We start from the raw sequence: 26,496 nt of genomic DNA on the forward strand, positions 1-26,496 counted from the left end.
ATCTTATTAATAACTGAGCTGTCAGAGGATCACAGATTTAGAGCTGAAAAGGGCCTTTTACAACACCTAGTCCAACTCCCCATTTTACAGTTATGGAAACTGAGATAAAGAAAGATCAAGGCACTTGACCAAGGTCACACAAGTAGTAAGTGCCAGAGCCAGACTTGAACTAGAATACTCTGGCTTGAAAATTCAACACCCTTTCCACTGCTCCATGGGCCTCCGTCCAGACTCTGATAGAGTACAATTGTTGTTTTAAAAGAAGACAAAATTGAATGGATCAGGAGTTTTATCCTGTCTTACCTGTATTTAGGAAGAGTACCTCAGGTAGAATATTGTATATACTATCAGACATGATCAGTATATGGATTGGTTTTGCTCAAATGTTTTTTTCTTTATTTCTTTTTCAACTTGTTATAGGGGATACTTTGCTAGGTAGGTGAGAGATATATTCAGAAATAAATGTGTAAAAATGATATCAACAATAAAAATTTTTAAAGGAAAATTAATGAGACTGAGAAAGATGTAAGATTGTGTGACTTTTACACTAAAGTTGCATTTTGAGAATGAAAAAAAGGACTTAATTAATGAATATTTTAAAAGTAAGTTAATTTTTTTTTTAAGGAAGGGTACTTAGTAGACCAAGGTGGTTTAAGTTTTTAAACAGCTACCACTGTTACCTGGTGGGTAACTACCCAGATTGATAGTAAAGCATCTTAGAAATAATCAGCATTTAAGAAGCATCTCTATCCAATCTATTTCAGCAATAGCAAATGGCAAATTCATCCCTTAAAATTTAATCCTGGGGCAGCTAGGTGGTGCAGTGGATAAAGCACTGGCCCTGGATTCAAGAGGACTGGAGTTCAAAGCTGGCCTCAGATACTTGACACTTACTAGCTGTGTGACCCTGGGCAAGTCACTTAACCCCAATTGCCCCACCAAAAAATTTAATCCTGGAATCTTATGCCAAATGCTGGATCAAATGCTTTCTATTATATGGGTGGAATATATATTTTTAGTTATGTGTATATATGTATGTAAGTATACATACATACATACATACATGTATATGATCTTCCAATCTGCCCCTCATACTAGATTTTATATATCAAAATCAGTGATTTGCTCAGTTACCTTTACATACTTTGTCAGTGGTTCTGCATTCCTGAAAAATTGCTTACAAGTCTTCTCTTATCATGTCTGAAACCAAACTCAACATTCTCCTAGTCCTTCCTGACTTTTCTATTTCTGTCAAGGGAATAAGCACCAACCCAGTCACCCAAGTTAGAAAATTCTGAGTCATTTTTTACTTCTATCTCTCCCTCACCCCCACATTCATTCTTTTTTCTCTTTTCCACTGCAACCACCTTACCTGAACTATTGTAATAGTTTCTAATTGGTCTCCTCATCTACAGTTTCTGCCTTCCTTCAATATATCCTACACATTGTTGCCAATTAAGCTTCTTACAGTGGAACTCTAATTATATTACACCTTACTCAAAAATCTTCAGTGGCTACTCGTTAATTATTGAATAAAGCATAATTTCCTCTATCTGGCATTCGAGGTCATCCGTAATTTGTAACCAACAAAGGACACCATATCTTCTCATTCTTTGAATCCCACTTGGTATCTACACAGCACATTCATTCACTCATTAAACAAACGTTCACTAAGTACTAGATGGTAAGGCATCTTGCTAGATACTGAAGTAATCTTGATAGTCGAGGAATTCACATTCTACTGTACAGAGAACAGGGAGATACAACATGTACACAAGTAAATAAAAATATATGAATTAATACAAGGTCATCCCATGGAAGAAACTGCAAAGAACTGGGTGAATTAGGAAAGGTGTTATCTAAGAGGAGGAGGGCTTAAAAAAAGCTAGGGATCCTACAGGGCAAAAATGAAATGAAAGCGTATTCTGAACTTGGTGGATATTCATAGAAAAGGCACAAAGGAAGGACTTGGAATGTTGTGTATGGGAAAACCCAAAGAAGACAGTCTGATTGGAAGAGAGTAGATCAAGGGGAGTAACCTGAAATATGATGGCGAAGGTATGTGAAAGCCAAATCGTATATAGAGAAGGGAGGGAGAACATGTAACAGAGGGACGGATGTTAAGCGACAGGCTGAAGATTTTATGCTTTCTCCTAAGCTGGACAGTGGATAGAGTGTGTGACCCTGGGCAAGTCACTTAACCCCAATTGCCTCACCCCCCCCCCAAAAAAAATATATATATAAAGTGCTGTTCGAACCTTAAAGCACTATATAAATGCTAGTTACTATCTAAATTCAAACTATTATCCTAGAATCAATGGAAAACCATTGAGGATTTTTAGAGGAAGATGGTCAAACCTTTCTGTCATGAATAAGTATTTGGCAATTAGGTAAGGAATAGATTGGAAAGAGGAGAAAATGGAGGCAGGAATAATCTGTTAGCTAAGTGGCACAGTGGATATAGTGACCGTCTTGGAGTCAGGAAGACCTGAGTTCAAATTTGGCCTCAGACACTTACCAACTATGTGGCCCTGGGCAAGTCACTTAATCCCCTTTGCCTCAGTTTCCCAATTTATACAATGAGAAGGAAATGACAAACCACTCCAGTATCTTATTTTTTTTTTGGTTGGGGCAATGAGGGTTAGGTGACTTGCCCAGGGTCACACAGCTAGTAAGTGTCAAGTGTCTGAGGCTGGATTTGAACTCAGGTGCTCCTGAGTCCAGGACCAGTGCTTTATCCAATGCACCACCTAGCTGCCCCCCACTCCAGTATCTTTTTGAAGAAAACCCCAAATGGGGTCACAAAGAGTTGAACACAATTGAAACAAATCAACATCAACAACAAAACATTTGCTATGTAGCAGGCACTGTACTAAGTGTTGGAATACAAATACAAACAAAAAAAAAATAGTGCCAGCCTTCAGGGAGCTTACATTTTAGCGTTTGTGTACATGAGTGTGTGTGTGTGTGTGTGTAAGACAATACATAAAAGAGAGTTGAAAAGCAGTGGGGTAGGGAGAGAGTACTACGTAGGGGCATGGTGTCTCTAGGTATTATAGAAATAGGACAGTCAAGACTCAGCAACTGGTTAGATATGGGAAAGGGGAGAGTCAAGGGTAACTTTAAGGTGTCCTGGGATTATGTCACCAGCATGTTTGAGTAAGTTTAGAAGAAGGATGCATTTAGGGAGAAATGTAATGACTGTTGCTTTAGACATATTCAGTTTGGGATACCTATGGGATATCCATGTGGAGGTATTCTAAGTAATATGGGACTGGAGTTGAGGAGAGATATTAGTTAGATAAAGAGATACGCGAGTCTTCTTCATAGAGACATACAGGAGATGATAAGTTCATGGAGAGAGAGTATACATCTAGAAGAGTGCCCAGGATAAGGCCTTGAGAGATATCCATGTTCACTGGATGGAAGAGGAGGAGGAGGAGAAGGATGCTGCTGATGACGACGATGATGAACAAGCAAAGGAACCTGAAGAATAAATGGTCATATAGGTAGGAGGAAAGCCAAGAGAGAGCAATGTCTTGAAAGTCAAGGGAAGATGAGTGAAATATCTCTTAGGTTGAATAATTATCCTCATTGATGGTAGTAAATCTTCATCCCTCCTTAGCGATGGATATGATTTTAAGAAGTAATCAAAACTCACTTAGAGGCAGGTCTGACATATACCGCAAGTGATTAAGCAGGATAATCTAATTTTCCATCCAAAAATGAGGTGCTGCTATAAAGGAACAAAAGCAATTTTCTTATGGGGCTTGCAAATGAGTTTGAAGGCAATTCCAAAAGAGAATCTCAAAAAGTTTTCTGAGCCAAAGGTGGCATCTCTGGAGCATGTATAGAGGTTCTCTAAGTAACTAATGTTGAAGACTAACATCAGTTGGATAAATGAGTTCTGGTTCATTTTTTTGGTAAAAATCATTCTCATATTGTACCATCACATTTTTTCATTCTTTGTTATGTCTTCAAAGTGCACAAGAATAAAAACAAGAATTCTTTATACCCACAGATACCCAAACTCAGCTATCATACTTTTTTTTTTTAAGCCACGGGGAGCAGCTAGGTGGCACAGTGGATAAAGCACCGGCCCTGGATTCAGGAGGACCTGAATTCAAATCCAGCTTCAGACACTTGACACGTACTAGCTGTGTGACCCTGGGCAAGTCACTTAACCCTCATTGCCCCGCCCCCCTCCCCCAATAAAAAGGCCACGTACCTTGCAGTTTTGCCTGTATTGTTCTTATTTCTTCAGTTTGGTTTTGGTTGATCAAACGCAGGTTCTGATTCTCCAGTTCCAGCTAAAAGTACACAATGTAATTCAGTTTTAATTGGGTAACATTTCTAAAATGAACATGGAGATTATCACACTCAGATAACACGGGTACATCATTATTCTCAGCCTGGATCTAAGTAAGCAAAGGCAAAACAAACAAAAAAATGAAGGCTAAGCAATTATCAGGTGAAATTGATCAACACAGACTGTCAACTTAGAAAATTATGGCCTCAACTCCTTTCTTTTTTTCCCCCTCAAAGCAGATTTATCTCAGTGATCCAGATAATTGCCCTAACTCTTCACCTGTACCTTTATGAGCACAGGCATTTCAAAATTACTCTAAATAGTACTGAAAGGATTTTTACCACTTAATTTATCATATAAGCTAAACATTTTCTGATATTCAGATGGCAAGAACATCAATATTCTATTGTATACTTACAAGTTCTATAATTCATCTAAATTTTATTTATAATTAACTCATTAAGACTCTGACATTTCCAATGACAACTTGTCATATGTATGCTCGATACTAATTTTTTTTCTTTAATTCAGGAGAAGTCATTGAAATTCACTTGCTCCTTCACAAATTTACCAAAAGACAGCAGCACCACCAACTGACCAGAATTTTACATTTCATTCAGAATCACATGTTTTTCTGTGACTTATCTCTTAAAAAAAAAAAAAAGCAAAAATTAAAGCTCAGTACCTCTTGTAGTTTGACTGTCACCCATTCTTTGATCTTAGCTGCTTTCTCTTCTATTATTTTGGCTTCTTGTATTCTTATTTGTTTCTGAAATCAGATTAGCAATTCATCAATGAGATGAAAACACAAACGTTCCAATCTAGGAAGTAGTAGAAAGAATTACAGTGAGGAGCCTTGGTTTAGATTTCCAACTCTGACACTAACCAGCTGACAGAATCTGCATGAGTTGTCTGACCTCTCAAAGTCTGTTTTTTCATCTATAATATGGGCATAATTATTCAACTATCTATCTTCACACGGTTGTTGTGGAGAAACATGCATGATAAACCCCACAATGTGAGTTTTTCTTTATAGCACAAGCCACCGTAATTTGAGCCTCTGCTTACTGGTAGGAAAGCAATTATATATTACTGTTTACTCTATTAAGAAGGTAATTTTGGGAGAATGTTACTAATATATCCACAAAAATTTCTGGTAGATTGATTTACAAAGTATTCATTATTGTTGTTGTTTGTGTGTGTGTGTGTGTGTGTGTGTGTGTGAGGCAATTGGGGTTAAGTGACTTGCCTAGGGTCACACAGCTAGTAAGTGATAAGTGTCTGATGCCAGATTTCAACTCAGGTCCTCCGGAATCCAGGGCCAGGGCTCTATCTACTGTGCCACCTAGCTGTCCCCAAAGTATTTATCTTAATCCACCATTTTAACTACTACCCTTTTGTCTTGTATCTGTATATATATACATATACACCTACATTTATATATGTGTGTGTATATATAAAAACTTATGTCACACACATATCTACAAAATATACATATTTCTATATTGTCACATAGAGATATGTATGAATGTGAATATATGTGAATGTATTAATATGATACATAATATCTATCTACATATATGTTCATATATAGGCATGTGTATGTGATATGGATATGATATATATGAATATAGGTTAATATGTATGAGTGTATACATGTATGTAATGAGGGTGATGTGGGGGACTTCTTGATCTGCTAGAAAGGAACACCTCCCATTGGCTGGGGAATGGGCTCTGGTTCCTTAATGTGGGACCTATTCTGATCCTTTCCTGAAGGACATGGACCTTGTTGAAATGACACAACAATTTGTAATTGGTCACGAGTGATGGATACTGGTATCAAAGATGATTGATCATAGAGTCAGGAGGAACTGAGGAGAAACAAGCCATTCCCCTATATTTTCAGCAAAGAGTTCATGGGGTTGGGGGAGGGGTGAGGTTTGAAGGGGGAGGGAAGGGAATTTCTCTCCTTTCCTCTTCCCCTGCAGTAATGGCAGCTGGTTGGCTGGTTGTTGTTGTCCTGCATTCTCAAAGAGGACCAAAATGACATCACTACATTAGAGTCAAGTTACAGTGTGTCTGACTGTGGCTGATCAGACCAATATGAGCTCAGCCACAAGTTGGGCATAAATAGTCCATTTGGGGTGAATTCTCTCAATTTGCCCATCTCACATTTCCTTTGATCTACTTCAATTCTGCTTTGCTCATAGAGCATAGCACCTTCTCTAATGAGGACACACCATGCTGGAGAGCCCTGTGCCAGTGTCTCCCATGTCACATAATCAATTCCAAGGTTCTTAAGAGAGACCTTGAGCGAGTCCTTGTATGGCTTTTTCTAACCTCCATGTGACCCTTGCCTTGTGTGAGTTCTCCATAAAATAGTCTTGTAGGCAAGCGTACATTTGGCATTTGAACAGCATGGACAGCCCATTGGAGTTACACTCTCTGCCACAGAGAGCAACGGCAATTAGAAGCCCATGAAATCCCCCCCCTTTTTTAGCCTCCTGGCTTCATGGCTCAGTTAAAATCCCACCTTATATAGGAAGCCATTTTTGATCCTCCTTAATGCTGACTCCTTCCTTCTGGATAATCATTTCCTAGTTATCCTGTCTATAGCTTGTTTGTACATAGTTGGTTTTATGTTGCTCCCCCCACCCCCAATTGACTGTGAGGTCCCTGAGAGCAGGGATTCCCTTTTTCCTTTCTTTGTTTCCCTAGCACTAAGCACATCCTGGCACACAGTAGGTACTTTATTGACTAAACGAGTGACATGGAAGAAGAGAATGTACTTCCTAGACTACCTTGAAGCCATAGCTTTTTTTTTTTTTTGCTTGGGTTCAAATCCCACCTTTGATACTTACTACCTACCTATGTGACCTTGAAGCAAGTCACTGACCCTCCTGGGCCTCAGTTTCCTCATCTGTAAAATGAGAAAGTTGTATTAGATGGCCTCTGAGGTCTCTTTTACCTCTAAACCTACGGTCTTGGAATTAATGTAACTGCTACTTGATAAGCTGATAACCAACCAGGGAAGGAAAAACGTGTTTAGGTTCTAAGTGTCACATTTTAGGAAGGACATTGGTAAACAGGAATATCCAGTGTATAGACACTGGTATGGTTAGGGGACTAGAGAATACTCCAACAGCTGAAAAAGTTTTAGTCTGGAGAAGACTGAGGGGGTAACAGGATAGCTGCTGCATTATAAGTATTTACAGACTTGTCTTATGGAAGAAGGATCAACCCAGAAACTAGAACTAGGAATAATGAGGAGAAGTTGCAGAGCCAGATTTATTTTTCATTCAGGGGAAAAACATTTTTTAAACAATAGGGCTGTCCCCAAAGATGAAATGAGTTCTCTCAGGACATTTGGGAGGGTGGATGGCCAAGAGAAAAAGCATGTCTTGCCCCAAGTCTAGCACTTAACTTGGTAAGTAGGTTCTAGAAAGGCCAGAAACATCTAGCAGTCAACTAAATTCAACCAAAGGCATCCAGAAAATGATTCAGCATTTCATTGCATCCAGACAGAGCTAAAGCATAGGAACACATATTTATGTACACAGTGCCCCTTCACCCTTGCTCACTCACTTTTTCCCCTCCCTAGATGTGTGTGTGTGTGTGTGTGTGTGTGTGTGTGTGAAATTCAAAAGAAGGGGAACTAAGAAATATTAAGGTCTAGAGTCTACATTATTGAACAAAGGAGTAGGGTGGACTGTTCAGGCTTCTTCTGTAAGCTTTCTTCTTTGTTTATTATTTTAACCCTCAGCATGTTTCCCTGAAGTGTTTAGTAGTAAAACTCTTACAACACAAGTGAGGATTGTATGCTGCTTTCAAGGCACAGGGTAGGTAGGAGAAGAAAATTCCTAGGTCTTCTCCTATAGGCAAAGCTAGGGAGCTTAGGAAATCCATATAAGGGGGACAGGAAGTGGAAATGAGCCAAGCTCTGGGGTTTTCTGGTAAAAGAAAAATGGGAGTCTGTAGCACCACAAAGGCTAAAAACAAAACAAAGAACTGAATGTCAAGTCTATTTTCAAACTAATCCCTTCACTGACTCCATATTGCCAGGAAAGGCAAAAAGTGAAAAGAGGTAGTCAAGAAACAAGTCAGAAATAAAAACACACATGACTATTTCTAGACACAATAAGAATGGTTCTCACCACAAAATTCAAAAATGAAACCACCAAATTTGAAAGAAAAGTAAATCATTTTGCAAGTTCCTTAGAGAAAAACTAGTTTTGAGAGATATTTAAAAAGGAAGGCAGAAAAGGAGTGACTTTGTTCTAATAAGAAGTAAAAATTTAAATTGAGTATACTGAAGAAAAATTGACATTCAAATGGTATCAATCCTTAATATGATTTTCTTTAAATACTCCATAGCTACAAACACAGGCAAACAAAACACAATATACACACGACAGATGTTCACCACAAATAGAAGCAGCAAAGAACGTATTCTGTAACCTTTCCAATTCCTTAATGGATCACAGATTCAGAGATGGAAGGAATCTCAGAGGACATAGGACCATAAAGCCATAGCGATAGAGCAAGAAGCCTAATACCCCTTCCTGCCATTTTTTGGGGAGGGGCAAGGCAATGAGGGTTAAGTGACTTGCCCAGGGTCACACAGCTAGTAAGTGTCAAGTGTCTGAGGTCGGATTTGAACTCAGGTCCTCCTGAATCCAGAACCTATGCTTTTTATCCATTGTGCCACCTAGCTGCACCCCCCCGCACCCGCCATTTTTCTGTTGGGGATTCTGTGGCCCAGAGAAGGTGAAAGGATTTACCCAAAGTTACACAAATACTAAGTGGCAAAGAACCCAGGCTCCCTGACTATATATCCCTCACTCTTTATAAAATGTTTCCATGAAGTAGCACTTTTCGTACTATAAATTAGAAGTGAAAATCCAGAAAAGAAAGTTTGTTTCAGAAACAAACATTTCTATGAAAAAGGTCTATAATAAAAAAGTTTTCTTTAAAAAAAAAACACAACTAGAAACCCCCCAAATTCCCTTAAGGCTGCCCCACACGTTAGGCAAGAAAATCCCATTTTTCTTAAGATTTTATTTTTAACCATATTTACTAATACGTATAATGTACTTTCATTGCCTGAAATCCAACCCATCATTTCTAAGCCCAGTTTCCTCACCGACGTGTGAAAATGCACACAGGTTTCTTCTTTCCCGTTCTTGGTGACTGTGAATAAAGACATGCATTCATCCATACTGGGCACTTGGATGTTAGAATTCTGATTGCTAACCTGTTCTTCAAGTTGGAGTTCCAAGTTCTGTATGACATCATCCTTTTCCTGGAGGACAGTCTCCAGATCTTGACACTTTTTATATAATCTGGTCTCAGCTTCACTTGTTTGAATGTTAGCTGCCTTTAATTTCTCTTCCATAGCCTGTACCTAAGGAAGGTGAAACGGAAAAGATTTTACTTGGACTTAACATCCATATATATCCTTTTAAAAAATTTTTCCATATATACCCTTCAAACAAAGGTCACTACTGTATTACACTTTGAATCTGGCTCTGACATGGAAATGATTAAGAAGAACAAAAATACTAGAAATAAAGGCGTTTTTTTGTTGTTTTTTTGGTGAGGCAATTGGGGTTAAGTGACTTGCCCAGGGTCACACAGCTAGTAAGTGTTAAGTGTCTGAGGCCAAATTTGAACTCAGGTCCTCCTGAATCCAGGGCCAGTGCTCTATCCACTGCGCCACCTAGCTGCCCCAAGGCTAGTGTTTCTATAGCACTTTCAAGTTTGCAAAGCACTTTTACCTATAATAACTCATTGAATCCTCAAAAGAACCCTATGACACAGGTATTTATTATTATTATTGCATGTGATCCCAATTTTATATAAGAAAGAAATTAAGGCATAGAGAAGGTAAGTGACTTGCCCAAGATCACATGGCTAAATAAGTGTCTGCATCAGGATTTGAACTCAGGTCTTCCTGATTCCAAGTTCTATGCTTTATCCACTGTACCACCTAATTGATTAATGGTTCCCCCAAAATACTTCAAAGATACATCACCTCTACATGGGTACAGATCTCAGCCCTTTCACACTTTCTCATCTATGATTCTCATCTATATCCCTTCATAAATCCTCTACAGAAGAAGCGTTTAATGTGCTGGAGGATTTTCCTCTGGTTCTTTTTGTATTTTAAAGGATACCAGTAAAGCACTTGGCATGTCTCTGCCTCTTTGTGACTGGCCTGTATCCTTTTCCCATCATGTAGAAAGTGATAGTGATTTTAAAAAAACAACTTAGTGAGTTTCTACATACTTAACCATAATACTAAAAATGTTACAAAATGACATTATTTTTGCAATATATAAGAGTATATTTTGCTATCTTAACCCTAATCGATTTCTGTCTTAAAGAATTTGCAAGATGACTGCGGCATTGAAAATACTCAGAACTTTCTCCTCAATATTCTGGAAAGACAAAAAGATGTTTCATGACAGTTGTCCTAATGTATTCACCATTTTAAAGGATAAAAATAGAAAATAGAAAAACATGAAAAAAATGAATGGTTCAGGGGAATGAAAGATTGAAACTGGATGAATCAACAAAATAAGTGGCTAGATCTGTTCAACAGGAAGTATATAGAAAATATAGAAGAAAAAAAAAAGGAAAGAAACTAAAAAGCCGAACATGAAAGAAGCACAAGAAGGTAAAAAGGAAAGAGATGAATGGAAACATCAAAGTATAATTCTGACCTGAGTGAAACTATCAACAAAGATTGTGGATTCCATCTGGATTTTTCCCCTAGAGTCCTATCTGGTTACACTAAATAGCTGGGAGGGCCATGTATCTATTTGCTTGTGACTCGTGCCTGCCCACATCTTGTGGTCATGGGCGTGTGCCCACCCTCCTTCCCCTAACCTGTGATTTCATGGGTGTAAATGATTCCCAATAAGAAAATTCCCTCTACCAATGACTTAGAGCCTTTGGGAGCCACCTGAAGGTGTCACAACTTAAGTAATTTGCCCAGATGCATACAGCCAAGACATTAAGCATTTATTAAGGACTTACTATATGTTGGGACAATCATTCTGCAAGTCATTTTAAAGTGAAAATGTTGTTATTTCTATCCTTTTGTTTCTCACTTCTTTCTTGGCATTTCTAAGATAATAAACTTCATCTTGCTCCAACACCCCAGAATAAACAAACAAACAAATAAATAAAAGGGAAAAATCAAAGCCTTGCAAAGTGGGAAGGGGAAATGGAGAAAGCTTCAAAATGCCACAAATGATCTCAAAAGAATGTAGGTGAGAAACTGACAAATATAAGAGTGAATTCTAAAACACTGAGGAAAGAGTTCCCCTTAGATGTTTGTCCACAAAGTGATGTGGGAATATGATTTTTGAAGTTTAGGGGATTGAAATGTAGAGAGAGGAAAAAATATAAAATACCCTGGGGAAAGGAGAGTCATGGTAGGAAATAAAAGCAAGGAATCTCAGAAAAAGCAATAAAAAAACTACCTCTGGAAAATAAAATGAATGAATCCCTACTCAAGGCTCATAGATATGTTTGGCAACTGGCTTCCTGAGGCTTACATGAGACACGGAACTCGGGTTATTTTAGCTTTGCAGCATGAATGCCACCTTTCATCCGGGGGCTCTCTGCAAATGTGAATTTAGTTCAGAAGCCAAGGAAAAAAGTCCTATTCAAATGTCTAACTTTCATAATAAAAGAATGAAGGAAAAGAAAAGTGAGAGAGAAAAACATATTCCAAAAGCGATACTCTTAAGATTTCCACTGTTTATCTGGAGTTTGGACCTAGGAGACACCTTGAATAACATTTTGACTGCCCCTTTCACTGTACACATAAGGGAGCCCAGGTGTAGAGAGAGAAAATGATTTGCCAAATGTCACAAAAGTTAAACAGAAGAGTTTTGATCTGAAAGCGGGTCTTTTAAGTCCAAATTCAAAGCTCACTACGCTATGTCACAATGCCCATGTTGTGAGCTTGGAAACACTAAAGCCACCGCTTTTAGTTACCGAAAACGTGACTTAAGACAATGGGAGACGCGCTGCAGTATTCTCTCAGTCCTATCAAAACCAGAGTGATGTTTAAGATGACATTATCGAGTCTAGGGCATTCTCCAGCTGTAGAGGTGAAGCAAGAGGAATTTTCTCAAAGCCTTGAGGATAAACAGCAGAGGACAAAACTGAAGTAAATGGGAGCAGAGGGAACAGAATCAAACCCAATGCATCTTCCAGAGACATTTGGTTGCCATGTAAAATTACCCAGTCTGTGACATTGTGAGAAGTGTCTTTAGGAATAACTACTCCAGATACATACACTGTCATTCAGAGGGTTTGGGTGGTTTTTTTGTTTTGTTTTGTTTTTAATGCTAGGGACAAGAATAAATTGGGAATTCCTATACTGATCAATTCTTGATAAGCTGGTTATAAAGTCTGGGACTTTTGTTCCAGATAAGGCTACAAATGAAGTCTTCTTCATGCATATTTTCAGGCCAGACCAAAGCCTTCAGAGACATAAACAATCTTTCATACCATTGCTCAGAGCAAAGAAAATCCCCAGACAAGAATGGCTCTCACTCTCTCAAGAGGAAGAGTAAGAAAGAGGCCACGGGTTACAAATCACCAGGCCTGCCTCTCACAGAGTTCTGAACAATTCCTTGTTCCAAAAAGTCTGGATGTCAGGGCATTCTGAGAAACTAGGGCCAGGGGGGTGGGGGGGTGGCATTTTTGAATATGCTATCAGAATTACAGGGAGCAAAGACAACTCAGTTCAATTTGTTTTTTGTACAGCCTGAATCCATAGTTATCTCAATGATTCAGAGCTTATATAAAGTAAAATCACAGACAAATCCAAATTGGATGTAAAATAAGTTCCCAATCACCCACACATGAAACAGGGCTGAAATAACTGTTGCATCTATCTTTTCAATCAATCAATAAGCTATTTAAGTGTCTTTCATGCCAGGCATTGAGCTCTCAACATAGGTCTTCACTGCTTAGCTGATCCTGGAACACCTCGTTGCCACCCCTCTCAACCTATAGTGTTCACAGTTTTCTAAAGCAGGCTTCAAGGCCCACCATGTTCCTAGATCCATTTTCTCTCTGCAGCCTGTACCAATGAAGGAAAAAGTGGCTTGCCCACTTTTTAATTACCCATAGACCTACTGTCCTTATGGATTAACATGCATAACCAAGAATTCACTATATTTTTTGGAGCAAATGGAGATAAAGCACTACCTATATGCAAATTGCAAAATATGAATATAAAGACTTGTGATTATCCCAACATGTAAGCTGCTTTCAATAGAGTTTTCAACTCTAGATTATTTTCTATTTATTTAAAATTCACTGAATGGTCATTACCCATTCTAATCACATTTTCATCATTATTATTTTGGCAAATTATGCTGGAACTTATGCAAGGAGGCCAGGATATTTCTCAGTTAGGGGATAAAGGAATTAAGTGTTACATAAAACAGGTTTCCATAAAATGGGAGATAGTAGAATATGCTGAAGTAATACCGTATTCTGGGTAATAGGGCTCTTAAACTCTTATTGTCTATCATGAACAACTATAGGAAGGGAAAGATGAGGCTGAGATAAAAGGGGGGGATTGAATAGAGAAAAAGAAAAAGGAGAAGTGGGAAGCAGCTCCAGACAAGCTTTAGGTGGCCGCTAGGAAGGAGGAGGCCTAAAGCAATAAGGACACCCAAGGTTGGTACCTGGGATATGACTAGCCCTGAAATAATGCTAATGAAAAAGCACCACCCACTTGGTAGTCTGCCTAGGACCAATTCTGCCTGGTATCAGATCAACCAAAGGGGATGTACCCTTTCCCTAGGAAGATTATGATGCTTCCCTGGCTTTGGCCACCCTAGTACAAGTTTCTCATTATAGCCTCTGTTTCTCTTAACCTTCCTGTTAACTATGGTTAACAACTGCCCTGTACGGTGATAATCACTGGCTGCCTCGCTGTTTGCTGAGCACATCCTTCACTTTGCTCACATTCTTCTCTATACATGGAGTATCCAGCACCTTCTGAAATCCTTCCAATCTCAGAAGACTTAGGATAAAGGCCACCTCCTGTGTGAAGCCATCCCTGATCCCTCCAGCGGGGTTCCTTGGCACTCTCACAGTCTTTGGTTTGTATGTCCATTCGGAGAGCAAGGACTAGTTTTTGTTTTTCTGTTGTGAGGGCCAAATCTAATATATGGAAAGTTAATTGGGTGACTCACTGAAATATTGGGGTCCCAGAAATAATGAGGGACCTTTAGGTTCAAAGCTCTCTCCCCTCTGAACTTCTCTTTTAGATATTTCTCCCAGGCCAATAAGAAAGGAGCCTTACAGCTTCTTTTCCACAAAAAGATCAGATTTTATTACTTGGGAATTAATTAAACAACAAAGGTGAAATTAATAAAAATCAAAGATAAGGAAGTAGGGAAAAGGAAATACAGATAAATTCTCTTAACTCTAAACTAAGTCTATGCAATCCCCAGATCGTTTCCAATTAAGCTAATTCAAAGGAATGCAGGTTTTATTGTGTTCACTCACCAAAACCTGGAAAGTCTTCTGACCTCAGTAGCATACGTAACTTCAGGGTGGGCCAGGTGTGGCCCCTCCCAAATGAGTCAGCTAAAACTCCAATAATTTTGACCACAAATAGTTTTTTACCACACTATGTATCACTGTCTTATATGTAGGGGCAGCCAGCTGGTGCAGTGGATAGAGCACTGGCCTTGGAGTTAAGAGGACCTGAGTTCAAATGTCACCTCAGACACTTGACACTAGCTATATGACCCTGGGCAAGCCATTTTTTTAAAAAAAATCATATTATTTTCCTCTTACATGTAGAGATAGTTTTCAACATTTGCTTTTGTAAGATTTCTAGTTCCAAATTTTTCTCCCTCCCTCATTTCCCTCTCTCCTCCCCTAGACAGCAAGCAATCTGATATAGGTTATATATGTACAATCACATTAAACATATTTCTGCATTAGTCATGTTGTGAAAGAAGAATCAGAACAAAAGGGAAAAACCTCAAAAAATAAAAAAAAGATAAAAAAGGAGAAACAGTATGGTTCAATCTGCATTCAGAATCCACAGCTCTTTTTCTGGATGTGGAAAGCATTTTCCATCATGAGTCCTTTGGAATTAATTATCTCGGATCATTGTATTTCTGAGAAGAGTTAAGGTCTATCACAGTTGATCATCACACAATTTTGTTGATGCTGTGTACAATGTTCTCCTGGTTGTGTTCACTTCACTCAGCATCAATTCATATAAGTCTTTCCAGGATTTTCTTCTCCTCCTCCTCCTTTTTTAGTGAGGCAGTTGGGGTTAAGCGACTTGCCCAGGGTCACACAGCTAGTAAGTGTTAAGTGTCTGAGGCCAGATTTGAACTCAAGTACTCCTGAATCCAGGGCCGGTGCTCTATCCACTTCGCCACCTAGCTGCCCTTGCTAATTGCTTCTTACAGCACAATCATATTCCATTACATTCATATACCACAACTTGTTTAGCCATTCCTCAATTGATGGGTATTCCCTCAATTTCCAATTCTTTGCCGCCACAAAAAGAGCAGCTATAAATATTTTTGTACATGTTGGTCCTTTTCCCTTTTTTATAATCTCCTTGGGATATAGACCTAAAAGTGGTATTGCTGCGTCAAAGGGTATGCACAGTTTTATAGCCCTTTGGGCATAGTACCAAATTACTCTCCAGAATGGTTGGATCAGTTCACAGCTCCACCAACAATGCATTCGTGTTTCAATTTTTCCACAGCTTCTCCAACATTTATCATTTTCCTTTTTTGTCATATTAGCCAATCTCATAGGTGTGAGGTGGTACCTCAGAGTTGTTCTAATTTGCATTTCTCTAATCAATAGTGATTTAGAGCATTTTTTCATAGATAGCAATAGATAGCTTTGATTTCTTCATCTGAAAACTGCCTGTTCATATCCTTTGACCATTTCTCAATTGGGGCATGACTTGCATTCTTATAAATTTGATTTAGTTCCCTATATACTTTAGAAATGAGGCCTTTATGGGGCAGCTAGGTGGCGCAGTGGATAAAGCATCAGCCCTGAATTCAGGAGTACCTGAGTTCAAATCTGGCCTTGGACACTTGACACTTATTAGCTGTTGTTAAGGGCTAAAATTCTAGCTAAACTGTCTAAAATATCTAATGAGTGGTCGCCAATAAATTATAAGCTTTAGCAAGAGTTAGACTTTTAAGCATTTATTAAGGAGAATAAGAATTTGGTAAAGAGAGAGAGAAAGGCCTAGATTTCTATCTATTAAAGGGAGAGCACATTTTTAGCTCCCTTCTCCGCCAGCGTCCTCAGGAAAGAGCCCCAGTGTCAGCGCCAGTCTCTTCCTTCCTCCTCCCACTAGCCCGCGTCACTTCCTGACTCCTGGTCTTGCCCTCAAAGACCTTCCCTTCATGGGCAGAACTCTTCTACAGTAAGTATCCAGCAGGTGGCGTTATTCCAATCGTTACACTGTGTGACCCTGGGCAAGTCCCTTAACCCCTCATTGCCTTGCCAAAAAGAAAAGAAATGAGGCCTTTATTAGAAACACTGGCTGTAAAAATTGTTTCCCAGCTTTCTGATTCCCTTCTAATTTTGGATGCATTGTTTCTGTTTGTACAAAACCTTTTTAATTTAATGTAATCAAAATCATCCATTTTCCATTTCATAATATTCTCTATTTCTTGTTTGGTCATAAATTCTTCTCCTTTCCATAGATCTGAAAGGTAAACTATTTTTTCATTTCCCAATTTACCTATGGTATCACCCTTTATGTCTAAATCATGTAACCATTTTTACCTTATTTTGGTATTCGGTGTAGGATGTTGGTCTAAATCTAATTTCTGCCATACTATCTTCTAGTTTTCCCAGCAGGTTTTGCCAAATAGTGAGGTTTTATCCCAGAAGTTGGAGTCTTTGGGTTTATCAAACAGTACATTACTAAAGTCATTTACTACTGTGTCTCCTGTGCCTAACCTATTCCATTGATCCACCACTGTATTTCTTAGCCAGTACCAGATAGTTTTAATGACTGCCGCTTTATAGTAGAGCTCCAGATTTGGTACAGCTAACCCAACTTCTTGTGCATTTTTTGACATTAGTTCCTGGGCAAGTCACTTAACCCCAATGGTATCAAACATCTGGGACCATCTCCAGTCATCCTGATATATATCTTGCCACTGTACCCAGATGGCTCTGGAGGAGAGAGTGAGTCTGGTGTCTTTGCACACCCCTCCCTCACTTAAATCCAATTCAATGCAAGTCATGATATCACCCCAAAGTCACGGTCCTCTTTGTGAACAAAGGACAAACAACAACAACAATCTTGTACACAGTAGGTACTTAATAAATGCTTAATGAGTGCTTCACAAACTTTAAAGTGCTATATAAATAATAATGTATATTATTATTGTTAGCAATACAAATAAGAATGACATCTTAATTGCAAACTCTTTTAGTGAAGAAACATTTCTTAGGCATTTCTGGAGTTCCCTTAGCTCCCAAGGCAGATTTGTGCACAGAACTTAATGCTATTTGGACTTGAATCATTAAAATTTCACTGGTTAAAACATATGATCTTCTACACCTATAAAACCTTAACAGAGTGCTTGGAGAGGTTGTGCTTATTAATAAACATGGGAGAAAACATAAAAAGCCAGAGTGGAGCTGAACCAGTTTTAGCCATCCACTGTTTTAAGCCTTGAAACATTCCTCCATTGTTCACATAAATAAAGTTGTTCAAGTTTCAGATGTGGTTCACTGAGAAAGGACAAGATGAATCTGAGTAACAGATAGGCCACAGTCCCATGGGCACTGTTAAAGATACAGCAAACTGTTCAGTTGCTATAAATCATTAACATTTATTCAGTCCTGCAAAGGCCAATAACCTGATACAGTTCATACTTAAGAACATATTCATTCTTTGTTCGTTCGTATTTCCTGTTAGCTTTAAAATTCCATTTAGGGCAAAAAAGGAAAAGAATCCCTGCTAGAACACAAGAGGGTAGGAACTTTGGTTATTCAAATTTGTTTGAAGAGAACGGTGGATTTTGATCATTTACAACAAAGAAGTTTTTCAATTCCCTGACATACCTTTTTTAAAAAAAGTTTTCAGTGGGGCTGTGTATCTGAAAACACCCGTCACAGTGACTTGTTGCTCAGAAATGAAGCACAAGGAATTTGAGGCAGAATTGCAGAGGAAAGCTTTACATTTGACACATAAAAGCTTAGCTTAAACTAAGAAGTTCTTACTGAATGGATTTTTCAAGAGAAGAAGTGGCAGGCAGGCTCTCATTATTGAAGTAAGCTTCCCTTAGTGTCAAGTTAGGGAGGCCTTTTAGTAAAATCCACTGAAGAACAGGAAAAAAAATTGAGGTGGGTAAGCAAAAAAAAAAAATCACTTAATTTTATCTCCTTTTGTTTTAGAGAAAAAAGCAATAGTGAGCTATGGTATAAATTAAAAACATAGAACAAAAAATTCTTAAATTGACTTTTTTTTTTTAAAAGTCTTTTGATTTTTAATGTGGGCAGTAACAGGAAAGAGGGAAACAAGAGAAAAGGATTAAGACGGTGTGAAGGAATGGGGGAAAGAGAGATAGAGACAAGAAAAAAAGAAAGAAAAGCGGAACCATAATTAGGAAGGGACAATTGGGGTTTTTCCCTGGGACGCCTAAATGTATAAGGCACAAAAAATGTTTAATAGATTTTTTTATTGATAGCTTTTTTTACATTGCCTAAATTTCCCTCTATATCTCTCTTTCTCCCCCCTCCCAAAGTTCCATAACTTAAAAACACTTTAAGAAAAGATAAGAAAAGAAAAAATTATAAGTAATGGTCAATACATTGAAAATATCTGACATTATATTCAATGTTTCACCCCCATATCCCAGGATGCCTCCGTAGAGGAATGGGGGAGGTGTCTTTTTATATCTGTGCTGTGGGCCTAAGTTCTTTAGAATTTTAAGATACATAAAAATAAAATGATTGTTTTAAAAGACTGTGTCATTTAAAATTTTGTTACATTTACATCTTGACTTTTACTCTTTTATCAGTGTGGGAAGGAGCATAGCACCTATTTAGTAAGAATAATTAAACTATTAAGTTAACCAGATGGTAGGCTTCATCCTACAACAATATATGGTATCACTCCAACTCTTTTTGTTTGTTTATTTTATTTGTTTGTTTTTGTGGGGCAAAGAGGATTAAGTGACTTGCCCAAGGTCACACAGCTAGTAAGTGTCGAGTGTCTGAGGCCAGATTTGAACTCAGGTCCTCCTGAATCCAGGACTGATGCTTTATCCACTGTGCCACCTAGCTGCCCATCACTACAACTCTTAATGTGAAATCTCACCAAAATTTCTTAGGTTTCTGTTTCCCCACCATGGGGCACCGTTCTAGACTCTCTCCCGCCAAAGTCCTGGTGTATGCGATCTCATCACCCACAGGGAACTGATGTCAAAGGTTGCCCCCTTATTACACCACTGAACCTATCTCTATTACTCCTTGTATTATTTTCACATAACACACAGTCGATTTGAGGGGTTTTTAGTTGTGTTTGCCCAGGGCACCAAAATCACGAGCTATGGTCCTAGGAGGGAAAAAGAGAGACAGACAGAGCTAGGCAAAATCAAACCAACAGATTTATTGTTTACTGACAATACAAAGGAGGCTTAGTAAATGCTGGATGCTCATAAGTAGATCCCCCGTACACAGAAAAATACAAAGATGACACAAAGAAACAGATAAAAACAGTAATAGTGAGGGAAACACACACATACAGGCAAAGAGGAAGAGAGAGAACTGGAGAGATACATATACCGGATCATGAATACAGAGAGTTTCATGGAGTATGTCCTCATTTCGTAAAGATACTGCTGCTAAAGATAGTAATAAGAGAACAATGCAATGGAGTTTTAAGCTCTTTGAATCTCCACTCTGCCAGTGGTAGGTAAGTTATGCGACCTTGAGCAAGTTGCATTGCTTCTCTGTGCCTCAGTTTCCCTAGCTGTAATATGCATAGTTTAGTCACAAAGGTCGCCTCTGGATTTAAAGATTCTGATGCAATGACTATTAAACTCACATTATATTTTTCACAACCATAGGCTTAAATAGGACTATCATATCTTCTAAGGTGCACATTCTATGGGTTCAGTGAAATTAAGCTGTATGACCAGATCCAGGCTGCAAGCCCAGGTTTTTCACTTCTGCTTTAATGTCTTACAAATAAAAATATGTGTAATTTAAATTTTAAGATCCATCTGGTTACTATACCCTTTAGTTTAGCCCACATTTTATCTTTCTGGGACAAACTCCCAAAGAAGTATCAGGAACCACTAAAGTTCCTATTTATTGTTGCTGGGGTTTGGGGTTTTTTTAAATCTTCCCTCAAAACAACCCATATATACAAAAATATGTATAGTGATTCTTTTTGTATAAAGAATTGAAAACTAAGGGAATGCCTATCTGTTAGGGAGGGATTGGCTAAACAAATTATGGTATATGAATGTATTATTTTGTAACAAATGATGAATTGCATTGTTTTAAAGAAATCTGAGAAGGCTTGTATGAACTGATGCAGAGCTAAGTGAGCTGCACCAGAACAATTTATACAGACAACAACATTATAAAGGAAAATAACTTTGAAAGGCATGAGAACTCCAGGCAATGCAATGACAAACCACAATTCTAAAAGACTGATGATGAAGTATGCTACCCAACTTTTGACAGAGATGAAAGACTCAAGATGCAGAATAAGCCATACATTTTCAGATACAACAACCAATGTAGGAATTTGTTTTGCTTGACTATGCATTGTTACAAGGGATTCTTTTTCTTTTTTCCAGTAAAGGAATGGGGTGGGATGGGGAGGGTGAGGAGGGAGGGAGGGGGAGAGAGAAGAAGGAGGAGGAAGAAGAGGAGGTGGAGGAGAAAGAGGAAGAGGAGAAAAGGAAAGAAGAGAGGGAGGGAAGGAAAGAAGGTATTTTTTTTTTTTACTACAGAGAGGAAAACAGAAGGCCAGAGAGAAGTACAAGTAAGCAGGACAGCTTTAAAATCTAAAAGTTAAATTATTACAGACTTAAAAAGAAAAGCAAGCTGTACATAAAAGAGACTTCCAGTTTCCTATAGAATCCTCTTTTACTGTTCTACTATGCATATACAAACACTCATTTTATTTGGTGTTTAAGGACAGAATAAAAAAATTTAAATCTCTTCACTCTTACTGAACCTATATTGTAATATAAAATCAATTTTTTACAAACAGTAGAGATGCACAGGGCATAAAAGAGGGATGAGAATCAGCCTCCTGATTTGGTATGAATAAATTTTTACATTTTAATTATTAATAGCAGTAGTAATTAAAGTTTTTAAAAATGTTTAAACTATACCTGTTGAAAAGCTCTCTCTGCTTGACGGTTTGAATCAATAACTTGTCTCTCCAACTGCTGCATCTATAGGAAATGGGAGGGGAATCAAACATTAAATTTCCAAACCTCTTCTAGAAATATGCTTAAAAAATTCTTACATTCAAACCATGTCATAAATTGACCTAAAAGCATATAATATGATTTGTCAAACATTAAAAGGTCTAAAATAAATCTATTTAAGATTATTTCTGGATTCTAAAAAGTTTTGAATAAATGCAAAGTTAAATTATTATTCAGTCATTTATAAAGTTTTTAAAAATTACCATTTAGCAGAAGAAACAGCTGACATTTCTACCTTTAAATACATGTTTTATATGATTCTAACAACAACCCAGTGAGGTAGGTACCACAGGTACTACTACTACTACTACTACTACTACTACTACTACTACTACTACTACTACTACTACTACTACTACATTATTTCCCCCACTTTACAAATGAGGAAACTGAGGTTTAGAGAGGTTAAATGATCTGCCCATGGTCACATAGCTAGTGCCAAAAGTAGGACTTGAACTTGGGTCTTTACCAGTTTCACACTGAATGACTCTGTTGGGGAGGAGGGTTGGGGAATATACTTCTATTCCTCACCAATGTAGCTCCTGAGCCCCCACCAATGTGTTTCTCAGTTAACAAATCAGTCAAATTGACACCATTAACTCTTTCTTGGTGAGGCAATTGTGGTTAAGTGACTTGCTCAGGGTCACACAGCTAGTAAGTGTTAAGTGTTTGAGGCCAGATTTGAACTCAAGTCCTCCTGACTCCAGGGCCGGTGCTCTATCCTCTGCGCCACTTAGCTGCCCCGGGAAGAATATTCTTAATCTCTATTTCTTGGATTCAGCATGAGGAACTCTTCACGAACCCATGCGGAGGTGACAGTGGTTGGCCATCCTCTGGGCACTTAACCTGGGAGTTCAAGTGTCCAGCTGGCAGAGTGAGGCCAGAGGAGAGTCTGTATTTACATTGGTTAACTTTGTACTGAAACCATCACCTAAGGATACTTGGAAAGGATTTTTCTCCACCATTCAAGGCTTTTCACCACTTTTCTTTCTCTTCAAGGGGACCTTTACCCATCTTCTGCATCGTAGCTTATAGTGTAGCAACCAGCTAATGCTTTTTCCATGAGAACTGGGTGTACAAATGATAGAGAACCGGGATAACAGAGACTTTTTCATGTTACTCAGTTCAGGATTAAAGCATTCAATAGTAATAGCTTCAAAGCTTTCCCCGTTGGCACTTTTGGTTGTTGTTGTTGTCCTCTCCTTCTAGGGCCACCAGGTCATTGCCCTTCTTGATGCGTACCCTGCTTCCACAACCTCAGGATCTCTCTGCCTCCTACGTTTGTCAAAGGGCACGTTCTTGTTCTTTTGGTTTAGGCTTCAGGTTGACTTGCTTGGGCTAAAGAATGACACTCACTCTCTTGGCAGCTATCTGGTTTGCCAGCTGAGATAATATTCTCAAGGCTCTACCCTCAGAAAGTTTCTGACTACTCTCTCTTCAGTTTCCATTTTGGTTTGCCTCTCCTAGTCTCCATTCTAACAGGTAGCATTTTACATTTATTCCTGATGGGTCTTGATCTTCAGTCAGTCAGTCAATAAATATTCATTAAGCACCTGCTAAGTGCTAGGTGCTAGGTATCAGGTGGGGTGCTAAGTGCTGGAAATAGAAAGAAGAGGCACAAGATAGCCCCTGCCCTCAAGGAGTGCACAGTCTAATGGGGAAGACAACATGCAAACAACTCTGTATAAACAAGATATAGACCAGATAAATAGGAGATAACCAATAAAGCATGAGGGGAAGTTGGAAGAGCCTTCTTGTGGAAGCTAGGATTTCATCTAAGACTTCAGGGAAGCCAGGAGCCAGATCTGAGGAGAGAAGGAAATCCAGGCACAGGGGACAGCTGGTGAAAATGAGTCATGGGATGGAGTGTCTTGTGAGAGGAACAGCAAGGAAGCCACTGTTTCAATCTTCTTCCTAGCAGAAGGTTCCTTCTAATCCTTCCACTCCACCCGAATCCTCTTTTCTAAACATCATCATTACCATGGGCTCATCTGCCCTAAATGATCCCAGCAAGGGTCACCATATTTTGAGTGAGCCATGGCACTTAGTGTTTGTTAAATTGAATTGAATTCCACCAAACAAACAAACAAAAAACACATACATCATCTAGATAGCAAATGGTGAGAGGGGATCCAGGAAGGGAAACTTTTTGTTCACTAATAATCAGATTATCTTTTGAGTCATGTATAATTCCATCCCTGTGATTCTTCAGGAGAACCACTAATTACTGCATTCAAATATTATATTTACAATCAGTAGTCCTATGACTCTTTGTGATAGGTACCAAGTATACAGCCATACAATTATGAGGACCACTACTTTAGAATGTAGATAGTCAATCACTGTACTTAGGGGTGTCAAAAATCAGTGTGCTAATGAATGTTTAACAACTGGCTCTCCAAAAAAAAAAGTATGACACTCTTTTAATTTTAATCTGCATTCTCAACCTTTTTTTCATCATTTTACTAAGTCTAGAGAATGAATAGAACAATAAATCAAGTCCTGATTTGTAGCAAGGTATAAAGGCTCACATGGAAAATTTAACAAGCAACTCTCAGTAGCTTTGTATGACCCCATTCCAGCACACTCCTGCATCTGTCCCTTGTGGTTGGTGGCCTCCAAACTGCTAACCTTGTACATCTGACTGCTCTGGGAAGCAGATGGAAGCTTAAACATAGCTGTCTCTCATTCTGATATTGAGACATATGACTATCTTCCCAGACTTCAATTTTAGGGAAGCCACAGCTATGATTCATTTCACTACCAACTCTCTGGCTTTCTCTTCCACAGTTTCATCAACTCACTTGCTGCATCTTTATTTTGCAGGGCAATGAGGGTTAAGTGACTTGCCCAGGGTCACACGGCTAGTGTCAAGTGTCTGAGGCTGGATTTGAACTCAGGTTCTCCTGAATCCAAGGCCAGTGCTTTATCCACTGCGCCACCTAACTTCCCCCTATGCCACCTAGCTGCCCCTGCTGTATCTTTTACCCTTCCCTCCACATCTCCTCTAGTCCTGAAACCCTGAACCAGGATCAAATCAACTCTGCCACAATTCCTAGATGGAGTGTGTCAATATACCCTTCTAGGACCCCCGTTACCACCCCTGTAGCTTTCTAGAGCAAAGTTTTCTTCCCTAGACACGACTCCCCTATATGTGCTGCCTCCTCCAGGGGCAGCTAGGTGGCACAGTGGATAAAACATCAGCCCTGGATTCAGGAGGACCTGAGTTCAAATCTGACCTCATACACTTGACACTTACTAGCTGTGTGACCCTGAGCAAGTCACTTAACCCTCACTGACCTGCAAAAAAAAAAGAAAGAAAAAAAGAAAGAAAGCAAGCTCCTTGAAGGCAGGGGTTGTCTTTGCTTTTCCTAGCTCTGAGGACAGAGAAAGCATAAAGAAGACACTTAAAAAAGTACTTCTTCATGCATTCATTTGTTCCTGTAAATTATGAAATATTTTACTGACCAGTGAATAAAAGCTTTTATTCCTCAAATGTATGAAGAAAGGATTTGCCTCATTCTGCTTGGCTTCCAAGAACTTTAAGTAATTACCTATTAAATCTTCAAGAGGCAACTGGGTGACTCCTGGGGGAGGCAAGGGGTGTCATATATATAGCAGGGCTTCTTAAACTTTTTCCACTCTCAACCCCTTTTTTCCCAAGAAATTTTTACGTGACTCCGGGTACATAGGTATATAAAATAGGTATACATAACCTTTTACTGTTGCCAAATTTTTCACAACCCCCCACATTCAGTTACGGGCCCCATATGAGGTCAAAACCCACAGTTTAAGAAGCTTTGTCTTATAAAAGAACTCATGGTTCACTTAGGTGCTAGGTATGGAAATCTGAAGGACATCCAATCCCATTGGCAGTATCCTTCCCATCCTGACCTCCTCTTTTGTTTATTTGAACAAGGTTGTTCCCTTGGGGCCTGTATTGAAGGGCTTGCTCTCCAAGATCACTTCCAAGGCCTCATCCAACTTTTTTTTGTGGTTTGTGTGTGTGTGTGTGTGTGTGTGTGTGTGTGGTGGCGGGGGAATGGGGTTAAGTGACTTGCCCAGGGTCACACAGCTGGTAAGTATCGACACCAGATTTGAACTCAGGTCCTCCTGAATCCAGGGCCGGTGCTTTATCCACTGTGCCACCTAGCCACCCCCATCCAACTTTTTTTGATCTTATGATTCTATGAATCAGAAAGTTATTGTCCTTTTACCAACAAATAAACTGATATGTAATATTAAATGGAGATAGAGAGAGAAAAGATAACCCTATAAAATCTAGAGAAGAAAAGAGAAATGCTTGAAGTAATCAACTGCTAATCAAAATGGTCCATCTGAAATATTTTCCCCACAGTACAGCCAGGAAAATGACACAATACTAAATGTTTTCTGTCTCACAGAAACCTAATTAAACTCAAATCCCACAACAATGAATAGGCCTAAAGGTCCAGGAATGGAAGCTTTAAATAATATTTTCTAATATAAACTTTTTGTTCCAACAAAAAAAAGATATGATTACAAGAATTCCTCTCATGTTAGCCCACAAAGTTCACTTAAGAGTTTCTGAATACACTTGAGAAATGTCCAAGTTGTCTGAAGTTACGCAAAAGGATAATGAAGATCTAACCCGCAATTAATTGGAAATCTAAATTTTCAGCATTTAGCTTTAACCACATA

At 38.7% G+C, this 26,496-nt stretch overlaps 1 protein-coding gene across 1 annotated transcript in view; it reads right to left on the reverse strand.

The window, feature by feature from the left end:
• Positions 1-26,496, reverse strand: part of PLEKHH2 (pleckstrin homology, MyTH4 and FERM domain containing H2) — a 117,386-nt gene that overhangs the window by 65,483 nt on the left and 25,407 nt on the right. The window contains exons 3-6 of the mRNA XM_043981296.1: positions 21,718-21,780; positions 9,564-9,713; positions 4,995-5,078; positions 4,229-4,310 (exon numbers count right to left, since the gene is read on the reverse strand). Of these exons, the coding sequence (XP_043837231.1) occupies positions 4,229-4,310; positions 4,995-5,078; positions 9,564-9,713; positions 21,718-21,780 (379 nt within the window). The remainder of the gene's footprint in view (positions 1-4,228; positions 4,311-4,994; positions 5,079-9,563; positions 9,714-21,717; positions 21,781-26,496) is intronic.

The sequence above is a fragment of the Dromiciops gliroides genome, chromosome 2, assembly GCF_019393635.1.
Source record: "Dromiciops gliroides isolate mDroGli1 chromosome 2, mDroGli1.pri, whole genome shotgun sequence".
Classification (NCBI taxonomy): Eukaryota; Metazoa; Chordata; class Mammalia; order Microbiotheria; family Microbiotheriidae; genus Dromiciops; species Dromiciops gliroides.